The sequence below is a fragment of the Pituophis catenifer genome, unplaced genomic scaffold, assembly GCF_029215685.1.
Source record: "Pituophis catenifer annectens isolate HBS135680 unplaced genomic scaffold, rPitCat1.0.hap2 SCAF_15, whole genome shotgun sequence".
Lineage (NCBI taxonomy): Eukaryota > Metazoa > Chordata > Lepidosauria > Squamata > Colubridae > Pituophis > Pituophis catenifer.
In genome coordinates, this window is record NW_027256895.1 from 18,900,864 (window position 1) to 18,919,279 (window position 18,416).

Consider the following 18,416-nt stretch of genomic DNA (forward strand, 5'->3'; position numbering starts at 1 on the left):
ATTCCAAATTTTATATTTATGACTCTATTAGTGTCAGAAACATTTAAAACAAAGGGATAACATTACCTCATGTAGTTAAAATCACAATCAAGCTAAACATCAAAATATATTTCATCCAGGATGGGACAGAGAGGAATGATTCAAAATGCTAGAAAGTTACGTATACCTAATCTACAGGGTAAATCATGTCATGGAAACATGTGTAAACATAGAATAATCCAGTGGTTCATATTCATTCTTGAAGTTCTTACATTTCTGGAGCTTTGCTTATTTAAAAAAACCTAAACAATTATAATAGAAATTATATTGGAATATGCAAATGGTAGTCAACTCTGCCCTTGCCTGGAGAACATTGATATTTAAATAAGATCCTTAAAATAGACATAAGTGATTTGGAAGTATATACTCTAATTTCTTCTTTTTTCCTAGCTCATATATGGTTCAACTGCAGAGATAGATGATAACACACAAGCTGCTTTCTTCCGTCAATTATTTCCAAATGAAGACCTTCAAATTATGGGGCTGGTCCAATTGTTGCTTCACTTCCAGTGGAAATGGATTGGGCTCATTGTCCAGAACCCTGAAAAGGGGAAGAGGTTCATACAGAATAAACTTGATATATTTTCTAAGAAAGGCATCTGTTTTGATTTCATGGAAGAAATGCCAATGGAATCTGGTATCAACGATATTGAAATTCAAATTAATTATTTTGCTTTGCTGTATAAGACTATTATGAGAAGTATTGCCAATGTTGTAATCACTTATGGTGAAAGTGACAACATGGTTTTTCTTAGAATTGTGCCATTTTGTTCAGAATATGAAGAAATGCCAATGAAGAGAAAAGATAAAGTTTGGGTCATGCCAGCACAGATGGAATTCACATCAGTCCGCTTTCAAAGATACAGGGGACTGGATTTCATCCATGGTGCACTATCGTTGGCAGTTTCCTCAAAGGAAATATTAGGGTTTAAGAAATTTATTCAGATGAGAAAGCCTTCTTCAGAAGAAGAGGACAGTTTGACAAGAGTGTTTTGGGAAAATGCATTTGAATGTTCTTTCCCAAATGCTGGGTTAGATGAGGACAGTGACAATCAATGCACTGGTGAGGAGTCACTGGAGACCCTTCCTGAATCTGTGATTGAATCTAGTATTACTGGGCATAGTTATAGCATTTACAATGCTGTCTATGCAGTGGCCCATGCTCTACAAGCCATGCTTTCATCTAAGAGCAGAAAAAGAGGAAATGCTTGGGAACTCAGTCAACAGTCATGGCAGGTGAAAATGACATGAATGAAAATATATTATATATTTATATAAGGGCCAGTCATATAAACGTTCAGCTAGTATTTTGGAGTTGTATAGCCAATAAGAATATTCTGAAGCTGAACTAACTCAAAAGTTAGTTCAGGACGTGGTGTCTCAGCAGACTGATAGCATTGTGATTAACACCAGCTGTCTGCAATTACTGTAAATTCAAATCTCACCAGGCTCAAGGTTGACTCAGCCTTCCATCCTTTCTAAGGTAGGTAAATTGAGGACCCAGTTTGTGGAGGCAATAAGCTGACTTTGTATAAATATACAAAAGTATGAAGGCTATTGCTTAACGCATTGTAAGCCGCCCTGAGTCTCCGGAGAAGGGCGGCATATAAATCAAATTAAAAAAAAAGTGATATGTCAGAACTTCAAATAATAATTCCAGATAACACTAAACATGAGGTGCAACAATGCACAGTGAGAATGAGGCAATGCCATACATTAATTCAAGGAAGTTTTGGAAGGAGTGTGGGGTAAATCAGTTTCCAAATGAATGGGACTGTTTAATAGGATATAAGGAATGTGTCCTTGTATCCCACAGTGGTTTGTGATAGTTCTATCAAAATATTCCATTAGGATCCTCTGAAATTTATGATGCCAAAGGCTTCTTCTAAGTAAGACCATTGTATTCTTTAAATAAAAGGAGAGGTTGAAGTACCTTGAGATTTATTTTGTAATTACTTATGAATAGGTATGCATGCATCATTTTGCCTTGGTTTTTGAAATATAAGCTCTCTGCAGAAGTTCCCTCCACTAGTTACTGGGTGCAACTTTTTTAGTGTCCTATGTTAAGAATAAATACTGTAATAATCTTTGCTTATTTGCTTGGGTTCTGAGTTTTGATTCCACAGTGAGGAGAAGATTATGAGATGTGGAAGGAAGATAAGAAGGAAGGAAGGAAGGAAGGAAGGAAGGAAGGAAGGAAGGAAGGAAGGAAGGAAGGAAGGAAGGAAGGAAGGAAGAAAGGGCATTGAGCTGCAGTGAGTCTTGATTATTTGCTTGGGGTCCTGCATTTTGATTCCACAGTGAAGAGAAGAGTATGAGATACATAAGAAAAAAAGAAAGGATGGCATTGAAGAGTGATCAATAGACACACCACAACAATTTTTTTGTTGGCTCCCCATAGATCAAATGCTCACAATATTTTGGCTTGTGAGGAACAGCAAGTAACCAGGGTGCCATTAAGGCTGAACATTATTGGTCCAACTGACATAGATGATAATATTGCTTCCAACATGCATGGGAATACTAAAGGAATTCTAAATACCTAAATGCTTTTTAGAAAGAATGCAAATGTCATTAGAAAGACTGTTAAGAGAAAGTAAATATTCCTCATATTATATTTGCTGATTGGTCTGTCTTAAAGGGATAACATCTAATTTATGAAAGATCCTTCATTCATACTTGCTCATTGCTTCCAATTGTTATAAATTTCTTTTTAATGATTTCCATTTAGTTCCATTGGTATCTGAAAGCGGTTTCATTTAACAACAGTGCTGGAGAAATGGTTCACTTTGACGAAAGAGGAGAGCTACCAACTGGATTTGATGTTATCAACTGGGTCACCTTCCCCAACCAATCATTTCATCGTATCAAAATTGGAAACATAGCTCCAGAGACTCCCCCGGAAAATCTTCTTACTATTTTTGCAGAGGAAATCATCTGGCCCCCCATGTTTAACCAGGTAGTTTTGGCACCAATATCAAACCATGGTGAATAATTTACTTTATTTTTACATACTGCTTCAATGTTCAGAAAGTTCTTTCAGGAATTACAGGCATACAATGACTCTTTTCTCAAAGTGACTTGTGAACATGATTACCCTAAAATAAAAAAACAACGCAAAACATTTGCACTGATTAGAAGAGAGATTTCTATAAAGGGGGGTTTACAAAATATAAGGAAAAACTCTGTTCCAGAGTTTATATTATTTCTGGGAACGTTGGAGTTTTAGAAGAAGGACCCCAAATAGCAACACAATGTAAAGTGGCATGCTTTAGTAACACTCAGCTTCCTAAAAATTGCAACCTGTGACATTCCCTGTGTAACAGATACAAGTATTATAAGTTTTCCTACCCAGACACCAAACACCCCTATTATGAAGTCAGCTTCATTTAATTAGCATCATGCAGTAAATGCGGTTAGGAGTGGTGTGGTGGCCTAGAGGTGGAGCTCTCACCTCACAGTCAGGAGGCTGTGAGTTCAATTCTAGGTAGAGGCAGATATTTCTCTCTCTGGACACAATGATAATATATCTGCTGAACAACTCTCCACATTGGCATCAGGAAGGGCATCCGGCTAGTAAACACTCTGCTAACACTCCATTCAGTTGCCCAGACTCCATCCCGCAAGGGATGATAGGGTTGTTAAACGAAGATGATGATGCAGTAAATGCAGTTATAAGGACTGCTGGGTACAAGAGGCTCTCCATTTCCCCACCATCTCCCTAATACTCCATCAAATTAGTGTTCACTGAATCTCCATGTGAGAAAAAGAGACACTAAAGCCGTTGATGAAGTTATGATTTATCCCCAGAATTAGAATTACTGAACATTTTTCCATCATTTAAAAAAAAAATGCAGTACATAGATGAAATGCCTGTATTTCTCTACAAAGGTAGCAGTAAAGCATAAACTAACCAAAGTTGTGTTTCCATCCTGGGTTTTGTTTTTGTTTTGCATTCATGAAAGCATTCTAGCTTAATTTTGTAGGGGGGAAAAAGTTGAATAATAATAAATTAAAAACCCAATATAAAAACTGACTTGAACTCAATTTGTTAGGGTAAATGAGATAATTCACCCTAACATGAACATCCGTATTGGGGCTCGAGGCCTATCAGCAGAGTGAGGTTTTGATACCCTTTACGTGTAAATTAAGAGTACAAGTGGATTTTCTCTGAAGGAGAACAATGGCAGAATGGGACTCATGGCAGAAAAGGCTCTTTGGACCCTGAATATTCAAATGGTAATTTATTATTTACACATATTTCTACAACTGTTCTGTCTTTGAACGTACATTATTCATTGAGTGGTTCACCTATGTTAAAACTGAAGAAATAAATGATTCTGAAATGGTGACTGATGATTGTTGAATTTTCATAGCATATTTGAATATAGAATGGTTTGCAACTTAATGTGCCTCAAAGGTTAAGGCATTTCCAGAAGGGGAGACTAGATACATCTTTCAGGGTTCTGCTTTGACTTGGTCAGTAGATGCAGATTCGATACTAAAAGAAATTACTATGGGCCTCAGAGAAAACTACATTCCAAACACATTAGAAATATTTCATTAAGATGTGATGATTGGATGACTAACCCAGATGCCATATCACTTTTTAGAAAAAAATATATAAGCAAAAGTAGCGTAAGAGAAGTAAAATGAAAAAGTAAAAGTAAGAAGATACTGTTTGATAGCCAAAGGGTAAAATATCTACTATTTATAAATATGCCATGATGTTGTGGCTCCGTCCCCCAAGCCCATCTTATCGGAGGAAGAAGGCTCCGAACATGAAGGAGAGGAGCCGGCCAGGCCTCCCTCTCGAGGCCCCTCCTCTCTGGCTATGTCTCAGGTGTCTGCCGAGGGAGAGGAGATTGGCCAGGAGCCAGGTGTCTCCGATGACAGCGATGATGGTGATATGTCGTTCCTGGATCCACGCCAACGAAGGCGAGATAAACGTTTGCAGCAGATGAGGAGGCGTGCCAGGGATTAAGCTGAGTTACTGGATCACACCCCACAGGCTATATAAGAGAGTGTGGTGACCATTTAGACTCTGTGACGGACAAAGCTAACTTCTGGCTAGTCATTTTGTACAACCCCTGATCTGCTGAAGGTTTCTGTTTGAGCTGGACTGTTTTTGAAAACTGTGTGTATTTGTTGGTGATTATCTGGTGGAGGAAAACTCCCTCTTCTTGAAGTAAAGGACTTGGCAGACGGTTATCGTATTGCTGCCAAGTTCCTGATAACAAACCTTGTGTGTGCCAAGTAATTCTTTAACCCCCGGCTGGCTGTTTGTGTGTGTGTGGGGACGGGGACAGAACACATGAATCATGTTATTGTAAAATATCTGTCTGAAAATTGTTTGGAGTTTTAAATTGGAAAAAACTAGTTAACATAATATAAATCACTAAGTTAAAGCTATAAATGCAGTGCATGAAACCAATACTGGAAATCTAATTTTCCATCAAATTTAAAATAGACTTTTCATTGTGATATACATTCTTTTATAATGTTGTAGTGCAAGAATGATTTCCACTTAGAACTTCAAATTTTTAAATACAAGTTTCTTCTGGTTATGGAAGTATTCCACAGTTCTTCCAAAGAAGCAATTAAACATCCTTTCAAGTAGACAATATAGAAGATCCTTGGAGCCATTAAGACATAATTTCATTTTAGAAACAAATCCTTTCTGAGGATTCTCTTCGTCATTTCACCAATTGTGGCAAAGGACATTTATTTATTTATTTTTATATACTTAATTTTGTCGAGTACATATTAGATAATATATATAAGTATAAGCATGAATTGAATACATAAAATGAATACAATTAAAAGGAACATTAGGACAGGGATTGTAGGCACGCTGGTGCTCTTATGCACGTTGCTTACAGACCTCGTAGGAATGGGGTGAGGTCAACAGTAGACAGTTTTAGGTTAAGGTTTTGGGGGTTTTAGGATGAGACCACAGAGTCTGGTAGTGCATTCCAGGCATTAACAACTCTGTTACTGAAGTCATATTTTCTGTAATCGAGTCTGGAGCGGTTTTCTTTAAGTTTCTATCTATTGTGTGTTCGTGTATTGCTGTGGTTGAAGCTGAAGTAGTCATTGACAGGTAGGACATTGTAGCAGTTGATTTTATAAGCTATGCTTAGGTCATACCGAAGGCGGCGTAGTTCTAAATTTTCTAAACCCAGAATTTCAAGTCTGGTGTCAAAGGGTATTTTGTTACAAGCAGAGGAGTGGAGGATTCCTTTTGTGAAATATTTCTGGACGCACTCAATTGTATTAATGTCCGATATGCAGTGCAGGTTCCAGACAGATGAGCTGTATTCGGGAATTGGTCTAGCAAATGTTTTGTATGCTCTGGTTAGTAGTGTAATATTACTGGAGTAGAAGCTTTGCAAGATTAGGTTTACAACCCTTAATGTCTTTTTGGTGATGTTGTTACAGTGGGCTTTGGCACTTAGATAATTTGATATGAGTACTCCAAGGTCCTTGACAGAGTGAGGGTCATCTACAAGGTCATGTCCACTTAGCTTGTATTTAGTGTTCTGATTCTTTTTGCCAATGTTTGTTGGTTGAGATTTGGAGTTGCCAATTTTTTGACCATTCTGACACAAAGTCAGGGTCTTTTTGAAGGGTAGCAGCATTGTTGCTAATGTTAAATAGTTTAACATCAATGGCGAACAGAATGCAGTTACTTATAATATGATCACAAAGGTCATTTATGTATAGTATGAAGAGTGTTGGTCCTAGAACTCTGCCTTGGGGGACACCGCTATTAATAGGCGACTATTAATTATTTGTATAATCAAGCAAGATGCAATCAACATCTTGCTTGATTATACAAATACCAAAAGAGTCTTAAAAAATAACCAATATGGCTGCATTTCCTAAATTATACAACTTTCTGTCACATGGTTACTTAAGGATATATACTTCGTACAACATGGCCAACCCAGCATCCAGCCTGTGTACTTATTTAATTGGTTAACATTTACTCAACATCACATTTTTGCAATAGAGTTGCATTTCTCATATCTTAAGTGTTGTTTGTAAAATGACTAAGGCTGATCGCTTCTCCCAATGTGTGTTTCTGGCCTGTTGGACAATATTTTGCTCATACAATGAGACTTCTGTAGTCGTTGTAAATTGGTTCCAGGAGGTGCAATGAGTAAAACAGGCATTGGGAGGGTACCGGGAGATACCAAAAATGATGAGTTTTTTCTCATAAGGAATAAGGTTGTGAGTAACAATGTAGCCAACATCAACAAGTTTCAGCTTGTGCATTGAGTAACAAAGAAATCATGAATTCAGTGAGTTTCAAAGCAGCTGAATTCCAAGGTACCATTGTATATGACTTAAATACTAGTCAAATCCAATTCTTCAGATGCAAAAATTCCTGAAATGTTAAGTAATAATTTCTCAATTTTCTTAATGTCAATAGGTACAACCCTTTTCTATGTGCAATCCTCCATGCTCATCAGGTTGGAGCAAAATAAAAATAGAAGGAAAGCCCTTTTGTTGCTATGATTGCCTTAAATGTCCAGAAGGAAAAATTTCAAACAAGGCAGGTAAGAGATCTAAAGCAGAGATTCCATTGCTATGTATTTTGTGCAATGCCTTATATTACTCTTTAATTATAAAGAGTAGTTTACCATCTCTGTACAAATTTGTCCATGATTCATTTGTCCTAATTCATTTGTCCATAATTCTGGAGAGATGTTGATTACTTAGACATCTATTCAAATATCATGTCATCTTTTTTTGCTTGGGAAAGATAAACGAGACCATAAAAATAAATATTTTCATCTATGGTTTCTATGAAAGTAAAGAGATTTCAATATTGAGCGGAATGAACATACTATAATTTTGGGAACTGCAGTTCAGAAAGATTTAAAATAAATGGTAAAGGAGAGATCTCAATTAGTTAAGCAATTCCTTGACAGTGTATTTTGGGAAACAAACAATAATTTAAATTTAGGTCATGTTTTTATGTATTCATCACATTTCTATACCATCATCTGAATTAAGTGAATCTGCACAGCTTACACTGGAGAGATATACTCTCTCCGCTCCTGTTCAACATTTATATGAAGCTACTGAATAAGATCATCCATCACCATGGACTGAGATATCATTAATACACTGATGATACTCAGCTGTATGACTCAGCCCGTGGTGAGTTAATTGATGCTGTGTCCTCCCTTTGAGAGTGCCTGGAGGCTGTTAGGGGCTGGATGGGAAGCAATGGGTTGAAACAAAACCCTTGCAAGACTGAGTGGCTCTGGGTTTGGGGTTCTTTGGCCTAGGGAGAATTTCAACCTTTGGTCTTGGATGGGGTGGCACTAATCTAAACAGACCCTGTGCATAATCTGAGGGTTCTCTTGGACTTGCAACTCTTGCTCGAAGAGATGGTGGCAGTTGTGGCCAGGAGGGCCTTTGCGCAACTGCGGGTTGTGCACCAGTTATGCCCTTTCCTGGACCAACAATCTGTACTCACTGTCACTCATGCACTAGTCACTTCCTGTCTTGACTATTGCAATGTGCTCTAAATGGGGCTCCACTTGAAGAGTACCTGGAAGCTCCAGTTGGTGCTAAATGCAGTGGCCCGCATGTTTTTGTGCAGACCTCAGTGTGTACATATATTACATCTCCTGCGGGAGCTGCATTGGTTGCCAATTTGCTTCCGGGTGAAATTCAAGGTGTTGATTGTCACCTTTAAAGCCCTTGATGGCTTGGGAACAGGTTATTTTAGGGACTATCTCTTACCGGTCACATCTACCCAACCCATCAGAGTAGGGAGGCAAGGAATGTTGTGGGTCCCATCCCCTAGGGAGATACACCTCGTGGGACCCAGAAGAAGGGCCTTCTCCATGGTGGCTCCCTCTCTCTCTGGAACATCATTCCCCCAGAGATTAGAATGGCCCACAGTCTAAGACTCTTTCGGAAGGCACTGAAGATCTGGTACAGCCAGCAGGCCTGGGGAACCCAGAGTGGGATGGAGCCCATTAAATGTTAGTGTGATATATTGTCACTAGGGTGGGTGGTGGGTTATTATATTATATTATTTTTTTAATGTATATTAATGTATTATATACATAAATAAATATCTTAGTATAACAGAATAGCAGAGATTGAAGGGACCTTGGAGGTCTTCCAGTCCAACTTCCTGCTCAAGCAGGAAACCTTATACCTTTTCAGACAAATGGTTATCTAATATCGTCTCAAAAACCTCCAATGTTGAAGCTCCTAGTGGATTAATTGTTATCCCTGTCAGAAAATTTCTCTTTAGTTCTAGGTTGCTTCTCTCCTGTGTTAGTTTCCATCCATTGCTTCTTGTCCTGCCTTCAGGGGGTTTGGAGAATAGATTGAGCACCTCTTCCTTGTGGCATCCCCTCAAATATTGGAACACTGTTATCATGACACCCCTGGTTCTTCTTTTCACTAGACTATATATATAAAAGCAAATCGTAGTATAGAGATATAAGTAAGAATAAAGTTAAAAACAAAATTTAAAAGAAGAGTTGCAGCATTAATAGTTAAAATATTAAGGGGAAAAGAATGTCCTCATTACACCCACGGTTGCATATCATTCTTCAACTTCCATGATGATGAGGACCAAGGACCGGCCTCACATCTGAGAGTAAAGTGTTCCACAGAGTAGGAGCAGCAGCAGAAAAGGCTGTCTTCCTGCAACCTGCCAGCCAAAACTCCTTAAATGACAGAATCTGCAATATTCCCTCTCTGCCCAATTAGGTGGGATAGGATCATAGAGTGGGGATGACAGTTCTCCAAATAATCTGAGAAAGGGCTTTCAAGGTAATAGCAAATGCCTTGAATTGAACTCCCAGAAGCAACTGAGAAAAAATGAAGTTTGTATAGCAAAGGTGTTATATGTGGAACACTAGGGGTGCCCAATATTGTTTGTGATGCTGCATTCTACATCAGCTACTGCCTCTTCAAGAGTAATCCCATATAGATTGCATTGTAATAATCCATATGGGAGATGACCAAGATATGAATGATAGAGAGTAGACCTGAAAAGGCTACAACTAGTACATAAGAGCCATGATGGTGCAGTGGTTAGAATGCAGTATTACAGGCTAATTCTGCTGAATGCCAACTGCCAGCAGTTCGGCAGTTCAATTCTCACTGGCTCAAAGTTGACTCAGCCCTCCATCCTTCTGAGGTCGGTAAAATGAGGACTCAGATTGTTGGGGGCAATATGCTGACTCTGAAAATGGCTTTTGTAGATAATAAAAGGATACAGAGAAAGCACCGATTCATATAGCACCCCATAGTTGGTCTTGCAGGCTGGACCTCTTTCTCCCTTTGGAACTGGTCAAAGAAGAAGGAGGTGAACCAGACCAGAACTGTTCTTTCCTCTGGGATGGTTCCCAAAACCATCTCAAAAGGATACCATGATCAGGAAGAGCCATGATGGATGTACTATCCTTATCCCTATCCCATTCTCTCCAGACATCATCCAAAAGAATGACCAATAGCATTTCCTTCCCATATCGAGGCCTGAAACCTGACTGTAAGTAGTCCAGATAATTCATTTAATCAAGGATCTTCTGGGGTTGCAGCACAATCATCTTCTCAACCACCTTCCTTAAAAAGGGCAGGTGGGAGACTAAACAAAAGTTCTGAACTCTTTGTGTCCAGTAATAACTTTTTGAGAAATGATACACACTTACTAATAGTGACTTTAGGTTGTCATTGTTCAGATTCTTCCCTCATCTTTCTCCAGCAATACTCAAGATATCCCTTGACTCTTTTCATCTCTCTCACATCCTCCATGAAGCACAGAGAATGCCTGGTTCAATGATATGAAAAAAGTTGCATGGGCCTGACCTATTCAATTCTATCCAAGCCCTCTGCTACCTCTCTATTCCAATAACAGTGAGGGCTTTGGCAGGCCCATGCAGCAGATCCTATACAACAACTCCCCAACTCAATTTGGAATCTCACTGGGCCCATTAATCACTGGAGCTAGATCAATTGAATATGTCTTGCAAAAGGGGTTAGCATAGAAAAATCTCAAGGTCACCAGGGCCTCATGTATCAGGGAGGGAGGGAGGGAGGGAGGGAGGGAGGCAGAAAGGGAGGAAGGCACGAGGGAAGGAAGGAAGGAAGGAAGTTAATTTTCAAATGCTCACTGTCAGGAAAGGAAATATCTATGAAATGATGACCAATTTAGTAATGGGTTGTTGTCTATAACATTAAACAAATGACTGCAATAATTTGTTTTCCAGATGCAGATGACTGTTTCCCATGTTCAGAAGATCAGTACCCAAACAAAGCTCACAACCTTTGCATTCCAAAACACATCACCTTTTTGTCTCATGAAGAGCCTCTGGGGATTAGCCTGACAGCTATTGCTTCCTTCTTTTCTTTCATCTCAGTTATGGTCCTGGGAATCTTCATTAAGCATCAGGACACCCCCATTGTCAAAGCCAACAACCGGAACCTCACCTACATTCTTCTCATTGCTCTCCTCCTCTCCTTCCTCTGCACTTTGCTCTTCATTGGGCAACCAGATCAGGTGAAATGTCTCATGCGACAAACTTCTTTTGGCATCATCTTCTCTGTAGCTCTTTCTTGTATATTGGGGAAAACAATCATAGTGGTCCTTGCTTTCATGGCCACCAAGCCTGGATCCAAAATGAGGAAATGGGTGGGGAAAAGGCTGGCCAATGCTATAGTTCTTTCATGCTCCTTGACACAATTCTCCATTTGTGCAGTGTGGTTGGCAATTTCCCCCCCATTCCCAGATTCTGACATGCACTCCATGGCTGAAGAAATTGTCTTAGAATGTAAAGAAGGTTCAACCACTATGTTTTATACTGTTCTTGGTTTTTTGGGATTCTTGACTGCTGTCAGCTTCTCAGTTGCCTTCCTAGCTAGGAAGTTACCTGATAGCTTTAATGAAGCCAAATTTATCACCTTCAGCATGTTGGTCTTTTGTAGTGTCTGGATATCATTTGTTCCCACTTATTTGAGTACAAAGGGGAAATACATGGTGGCTGTGGAGATCTTCTCCATTTTGTCTTCAGCAGCTGGATTGCTGGGTTGCATCTTTTCCCCTAAATGTTACATTATTATTCTGAGGCCGGATTTGAACAGAAAGGAACAGCTGACAAAGAAATGAAACTGATTTATTGGGTCCACTATAAGTTCTCTAAATTGTGAGAGAATCCTCATTTGCCTCATTAAAGGGCTACTGACCATCTTGAAGAAATGATTGAAAACTAGTTCTTTGTTTTTTTAAACAAAAAAATGCAGTTGTGAAAAATATGCAGTTGCTATAAGAATGCAATCCTTATAGCATGTTTCCTATATAACCCTGTCAAAACTGAGTAGCTTTGGGTACAGGGAGCTCCAGGATCTGAGAGTTTGTCATCTTTAGTTCTGCATTATCTGTTCAAACCCAGTTTGCAAGCTGGGGGTTCTCCTGAAATCACAACTTCAACCGAAAGAGCAGATGGCAGGTGTAAGCATGGGAGCTTTTGCACAGCTCCAGTTTGTGCACCAGTTGTGACTTTTCCTGGATCTTGACTTCCTGTGCTTAGTTACTCAAGCTCTGGTTGTCTCCATCTGGACTACTGCATTTACATGAAGCTACCCTTGATGTCTGCTCAAAAGCTTTATCTGGTGTATAGTGCAGCAGCAGCAATAGTCTTTGGTTCCTCTAGGGTGATCCATCTGTGTTCCAAAAATTTAACTGGCTACCAATGTGCTTCTGGTTGCAGTTCAAGGTGTTGGTTATGACCATTAAAGTCCTTAAGGGCATAGGTCCAGGCTATCTGATGAACTGCCTCATCCTGTTAGGACAAGTCTGTCCTGCTTGTGCCAGCAGAGAGGGCCTACTTTGGATCCCCTTGTTCAAAGAATTCTGATTATCAGGATCCAGAAGAAGAGCCTTCTCTGCTGCAGCACCTACCCTTTGGAACTTCTTACCCGGTAAAGTAAGATCCACCACACCCTCCTGTCCTTTCACAAAAGCCTTAAGACATGACTCTGCCAATTGGCTTTGGGACCAAATGGGAGAGTTTCACACAGGAAGTAGATTGATGGCAGACTCCACCTTCCCACTGCTGGTCTCTGCTCTCTACCCATCCATCTTTTTGGTTTTCATATCGATGAATTATTACCCAGTATTCCTTTGCCATTGATTATTTTATGGTTTTATTATTTTATTTCTATTCTGTTTACAATCTTTTCATTTTCCTTCTTTTTCATGATTGTATGCTAACTAGAGTAGGCCCACAGCAAGTTAGATGGCAAAAAATGTAATAAATAAGTAAGTAAATAAGTAAGCAAGTAAGTAAGTCTAGGTGGCTTTTTGTGAGAAATAGAGAATTACACCTGCAGTAAGATATATTGAAGGCTGTCACAGAAAACTGAGACTATAGGAACATGAGGTATGACATACTAATGAGAAAAATAAAGGTAAGGAGGGAGGGGGAAGGTAAGGAGGAGGAAATGTGGTAAAGTTTGAACTTCTTTTCTCATTTTGCTCTACTTTAAAAAATAATGATAGCCCAAAAATGGGGATGAAAGACGAAATGGTTGAGAAATACGTAGATCACAGAAAAAAATTGGTGATAGGTTAACAACTAAAAGTGAACTCAGAGGAATGAAAAGGGGATATAAATACCAATAGTAATAGCACTTAGACTCACAGTGCTTCCCAGCCCTCTCTAAGTGGTTTACAGAGTCAGCCTAATGCACAACAATCTGGGTCCTCATTTTACCCACCTTGGAGGGATGGAAGGCTGAGTCAGCCTTGAGCCTAGTGAGATTTGAACTGCCAAATTGCAGGCAGCCAGCAAGCAGCATAAGTAGCCTGCAGTACTGCACTCTAACCACTGTGCCACCTTGGCTCAATAAATTGCTCAACGTAATAGCCGGGGTGGCGGTTGATACTCCCAGGCTTATGGTCATGGTAGATTTCAACCTATAATCCATCGATGAAATGTCAGAGGTGGCTCGGGAGTTCATGGCTTCCATGACGGCCATGGACCTGACCCAGTTAGTGCATGGCCCGATTCCCATGGGGGGACACACTCTGGACTTGATTTTTGTATCTGGTCAGTGGCTAAATGGTCTGGATATAGGGGACGTAGTCGTTGAGCCCTTGTCATGGTCGGATCATTTTCTCCTTCGACTGGACCTTCAAACTGCTACACCCCACTGCAGGGAGGTGGAACCGATCAGTTGGTTCCGCCCCAGGCGCCTGATGGACCCAGATAGGTTCCAGATGGAGCTTGGGCCACTCCCTGAGGCTCTGGCTCATGACTTGACTGAAGACCTGGTGGCCGCCTGGGATAGGGCGGCCGCTGGGGCTTTGGACCGCATCGTGCCTCTGACCCGGCGCCGATCCCATCTAGCTCCCTGGTTCTCCAAGGAGCTGAGGGAGATGAAGCTCCAGAAAAGACGCCTGGAGAGCGGTTGGAGGACTAGCCATTCCGAATCTGACCGAACACTGGTGAGGTCTCATATTAAGAACTACCTAGTGGCGATAAGAACAGCAAAATCTAATTATTTTTCCGCTCTTATCGCATCTGCAGGTAACCGCCCAGCCGCCCTGTTTAGGGTGACCCACTCCCTGCTTCATCTGGGAGCGTGGGAAGACCCCTTGCAGGGTAGGGTGGAGGATTTTGTGCAATATCTGCACGACAAAATCACTCAGATTCGGGAGGGCTTGGACTCTGACTGGGTAAGTACAGGTGGGATGATGGAGGGGGGTCTTGAGAATGTTATCTGGGAGGAGTTTGATCCTGTGACTCCCAAGGATGTGGACAGGATTCTGGGTAGGCTTAGCACGGCCATGTGTTTATTGGATCCGTGTCCCTCCTGGTTGTTACTGGCCTCCTGGGAGGTCACACAAGGCTGGTTCCAGGGGATTGTTAATGCTTCTTTGAGTGAGGGTTTCTTCCCCTCTGCCTTGAAAGAGGCAGTGGTGAGGCCCCTCCTCAAGAAGCCTTCCCTGGACCTGGCTGTTTTAGCTAGTTATCGTCCAGTCTCCAACCTTCACTTTGTGGTGAAGGTTGTTGAGAGTGTGGTGGTGCGACAGCTCTCCTAGCACCTGGATGAAGTGATCTATCTAGATCTGTTCCAGTCGGGTTTCAGGCCCGGGTACAGCATGAAAACGGCATTGGTCACTTTGGTGGATGATCTCTGGAGGGCACGGGATAGGGGTTGTTCCTCTGTCCTGGTCCTATTAGACCTCTCAGCGGCTTTTGATACCATCAACCATGGTATCATGCTGTGCCGGTTGGAGGGGCTGGGAGTGGGGGGCACCATGCTGCGGTGGTTCTCCTTCTTTCTCTCTGATCAGTTGCAGTTCGTGTTGGAGGGGTGTCAGAGGTTGACCTCGAGGTGCCTTGTTTGTGGGGTGCCGCAAGGGTCGGTCCTCTCACCCCTTCTGTTCAACATTTATGTGAAGCCGCTGGGCAAGATCATCCATGGTTTTGGGGTGAGGTTTCACCAGTACACTGATGACACTCAGCTGTACTTCTCCACCCCGGACCACCCCAATAATGCCCTTGACATGATGTCCCGGTGCCTGGAGGCCGTGCAGATCTGGATGGGGAAGAACAGACTCAGGCTCAACCCATCCAAGACCGAGTGGCTGTGGTTTCCGATGTCCCGATATAGTCAGTTAGTGCCATCACTGACTATTGGGGGCGAGTCTTAGGCCCCCACGGAGTGGGTTCATAACTTGGGTGTCCTCCTGGATGCACGGCTGTCCCTGGAAGAACACCTGACAGCTGTGGCCAGGGGGGCCTTTTATCAGGTTCGCCTGATCCGCCAGTTGCATCCCTTTCTGGATCAGGGCTCCTTGCACATAGTCACTCACGCCCTCGTCACTTCCCGCCTGGACTACTGTAACACTTTCTACATGGGGCTCCCCTTGAAGAGCACCCGGAGGCTCCAACTGGTCCAGAATGCGGCCGTAAGGGTGATTGTGGGGGCGACGTGGCATTCCCATGTAACACCTATCCTGCATGAGCTGCACTGGCTCCTGGTGGTCTTCCGGGTGCAATTCAAGGTGTTAACACCTTTAGAGCGCTCCATGGCTTAGGACCTGGATACCTACGAGACCGCCTTCTGCTACCAATAACCTCCCACCAGTCAGTACGTTCCCACAGAGAGAGTCTCCTCCGGGTGCCGTCAAGTCAGGCAATGTCGACTGGTGACCCCCAGGGGGAGAGCCTTCTCTGTGGGGGCACCTGTCCTCTGGAATGAATTGCTCCTGGAGATTTGGAGGATCCGGACCTACGAACCTTCTGCCGTGCCCTCAAGACTCTTCTGTTCCAACAAGCTGGGCTGGCATGATTCCAATTCTTCAACTTTGAATCGTCATTTTTTAAGAATGGGTTTTTTAATTAGTTATGGGCCATATTGTTTAATATATATTTTAAATTGCTTTTAAATTTTATATTTGTGTGTTGTTATTCTGGCTATACACCGCCCTGAGTCCTTGGGGATAAGGGCGGTATAAAAATTCAAATAAATAAATAAATAAATAAATAAATAAATAAATAAATAAATAAATAAATAAATAAATAAATAAATAAATAAAATGTAAGTATTTGTAGGGTTAGGAATTGCATTTAAATATTGTAGCAGACTGACATCTACATAATAACACCTGCTTGCTAATATAATTTTCATTTAACAGATACAACTTATTAAAGAATAATAAATAGCAAATACTTATTTACTCAGTATAAGTGTGCATAAATATTTATATCTCAATCAGAACAGAGCTGGAAGAGACCTTGGAAGTCTTCTAGATCAGCTCCCTGCTCAAACAGGAGATCATATACTGTACCATTCCACACAAGAGGCTATACAGGATCTTCTTAAAAAACTCCAGTGATGAAACATCCACAACTGCTGTGGGCAAGTTATTCCACTGGTTAATTGTTCTCACTGTTACAAAGTTTCTCCTTAACTCCAGGTCGCTTCTCTCCTTGATTAGTTTCCATCCATTGTTTCTTGTCCTGCCTTCCGATGCGTTGTAAAATTTCATGAGTGAAATTTCTATTTGAATTCAGCTGTTTTCTCAGTTGGAAGCCAACTGCGGATACTGGAGAACAAAACTTTTTACTTTAATTTTTTTTAATTTCTTGACTTAACTGCGCTGCACACCAGAACAACGAAACACAAAGACAGATTTTTCCCGAATGCCATCACTCTGCTAAACAAATAATTCCCTCAACACTGTCAAACTATTTACTAAGTCTGCACTACTATTAATCATGTCATCGTTCCTATCGTATCTTTTCTTTTAAGTAAACTGAGAGCATGTGCACCAAGACAAATTCCTTGTGTGTCCAATCACACTTGGCCAATAAAAATTCTATTCTATTCTATTCTTCTATTAAACATTCCATCTTCCATTAAACAGTGTGTCATCTGGGTATAAATATATCATGTGCAATAACAATCAAAATTTACAACGGTATTCATTACATTTATATTGATTCTCTAATCTTATAATAAAAATAATGAGCATAGTAGATCTATTCATTTCTCCCTCTTAACATAATATGAATAATATTGCCCCCTAGGAAGTTATAAATTCCGAGTTATGCCATTCAGACTGCAGGGCGCCCCAGCAGTGTTTATGCAATTAATCAACGAGGTTCTCCATGAATACCTCTATCGTGATGTCTGGACGACATCCTGATCTATACGTATCATTTCTTATCTTCTAATAAGAAAATAATAATAATAATAATAATAATAATAATAATAATAATAATAATAATACAATATAATTTTAATTGTCATATTAGTAAGAATCATCATATTGTTTGCTTCTCTATTTTAACATGTTTTCAATATTTCACTGATCTCCATTTATATCTAACTTCTATTTTTGTTTTCCAACCACTCATAAAATAACTCCCATGTCATATAATATTCAGTTTGTTCATTCTCCTTTATAGCAAGCATTAATCTATTCATTTCTGCACATTTTAATATTTCCCTACTCACATTCTCATCAGTAGGGATCTCTCCGCTTTTCCAGTTTTGTGCAAATACAATTCTATCTGCAGTTAATACATGTTTAATTAAATAAGTTTCAGGTAAAATTCCCAACAATTTTTTTTTTTTTTTTTGCTTTTACACAGGTCCACCACATATGATAATATGACCCAGATATCTGGTGACATTTCCAACATTTAGCTGACTTGTGTTTAAACATCTTTGCCAACCTTGCCAGTTCAAGATGCCATCTATAAACATCTTATACAGATTTTTTTTATATGCAGTTGACATTGTTACTTTATAGTTCCTGTCCCACAACTTCTGCCATTTATCTGATTCTATTGTGTAACCAAAGTTTTTTGCCCATGCTA

At 40.5% G+C, this 18,416-nt stretch overlaps 1 protein-coding gene across 1 annotated transcript; it reads left to right on the forward strand.

The window, feature by feature from the left end:
- The first annotated feature begins 984 nt into the window (after window positions 1–984).
- LOC139324523 (vomeronasal type-2 receptor 26-like) lies at window positions 985–12,187 on the forward strand. The gene is made up of 4 exons (XM_070954236.1): window positions 985–1,275; window positions 2,771–2,998; window positions 7,478–7,604; window positions 11,292–12,187. The coding sequence occupies exons 1-4, from the start codon at window positions 985–987 to the stop codon at window positions 12,185–12,187; spliced, it is 1,542 nt and encodes a 513-aa protein (XP_070810337.1).
- The last annotated feature ends 6,229 nt before the right edge of the window (window positions 12,188–18,416 follow it).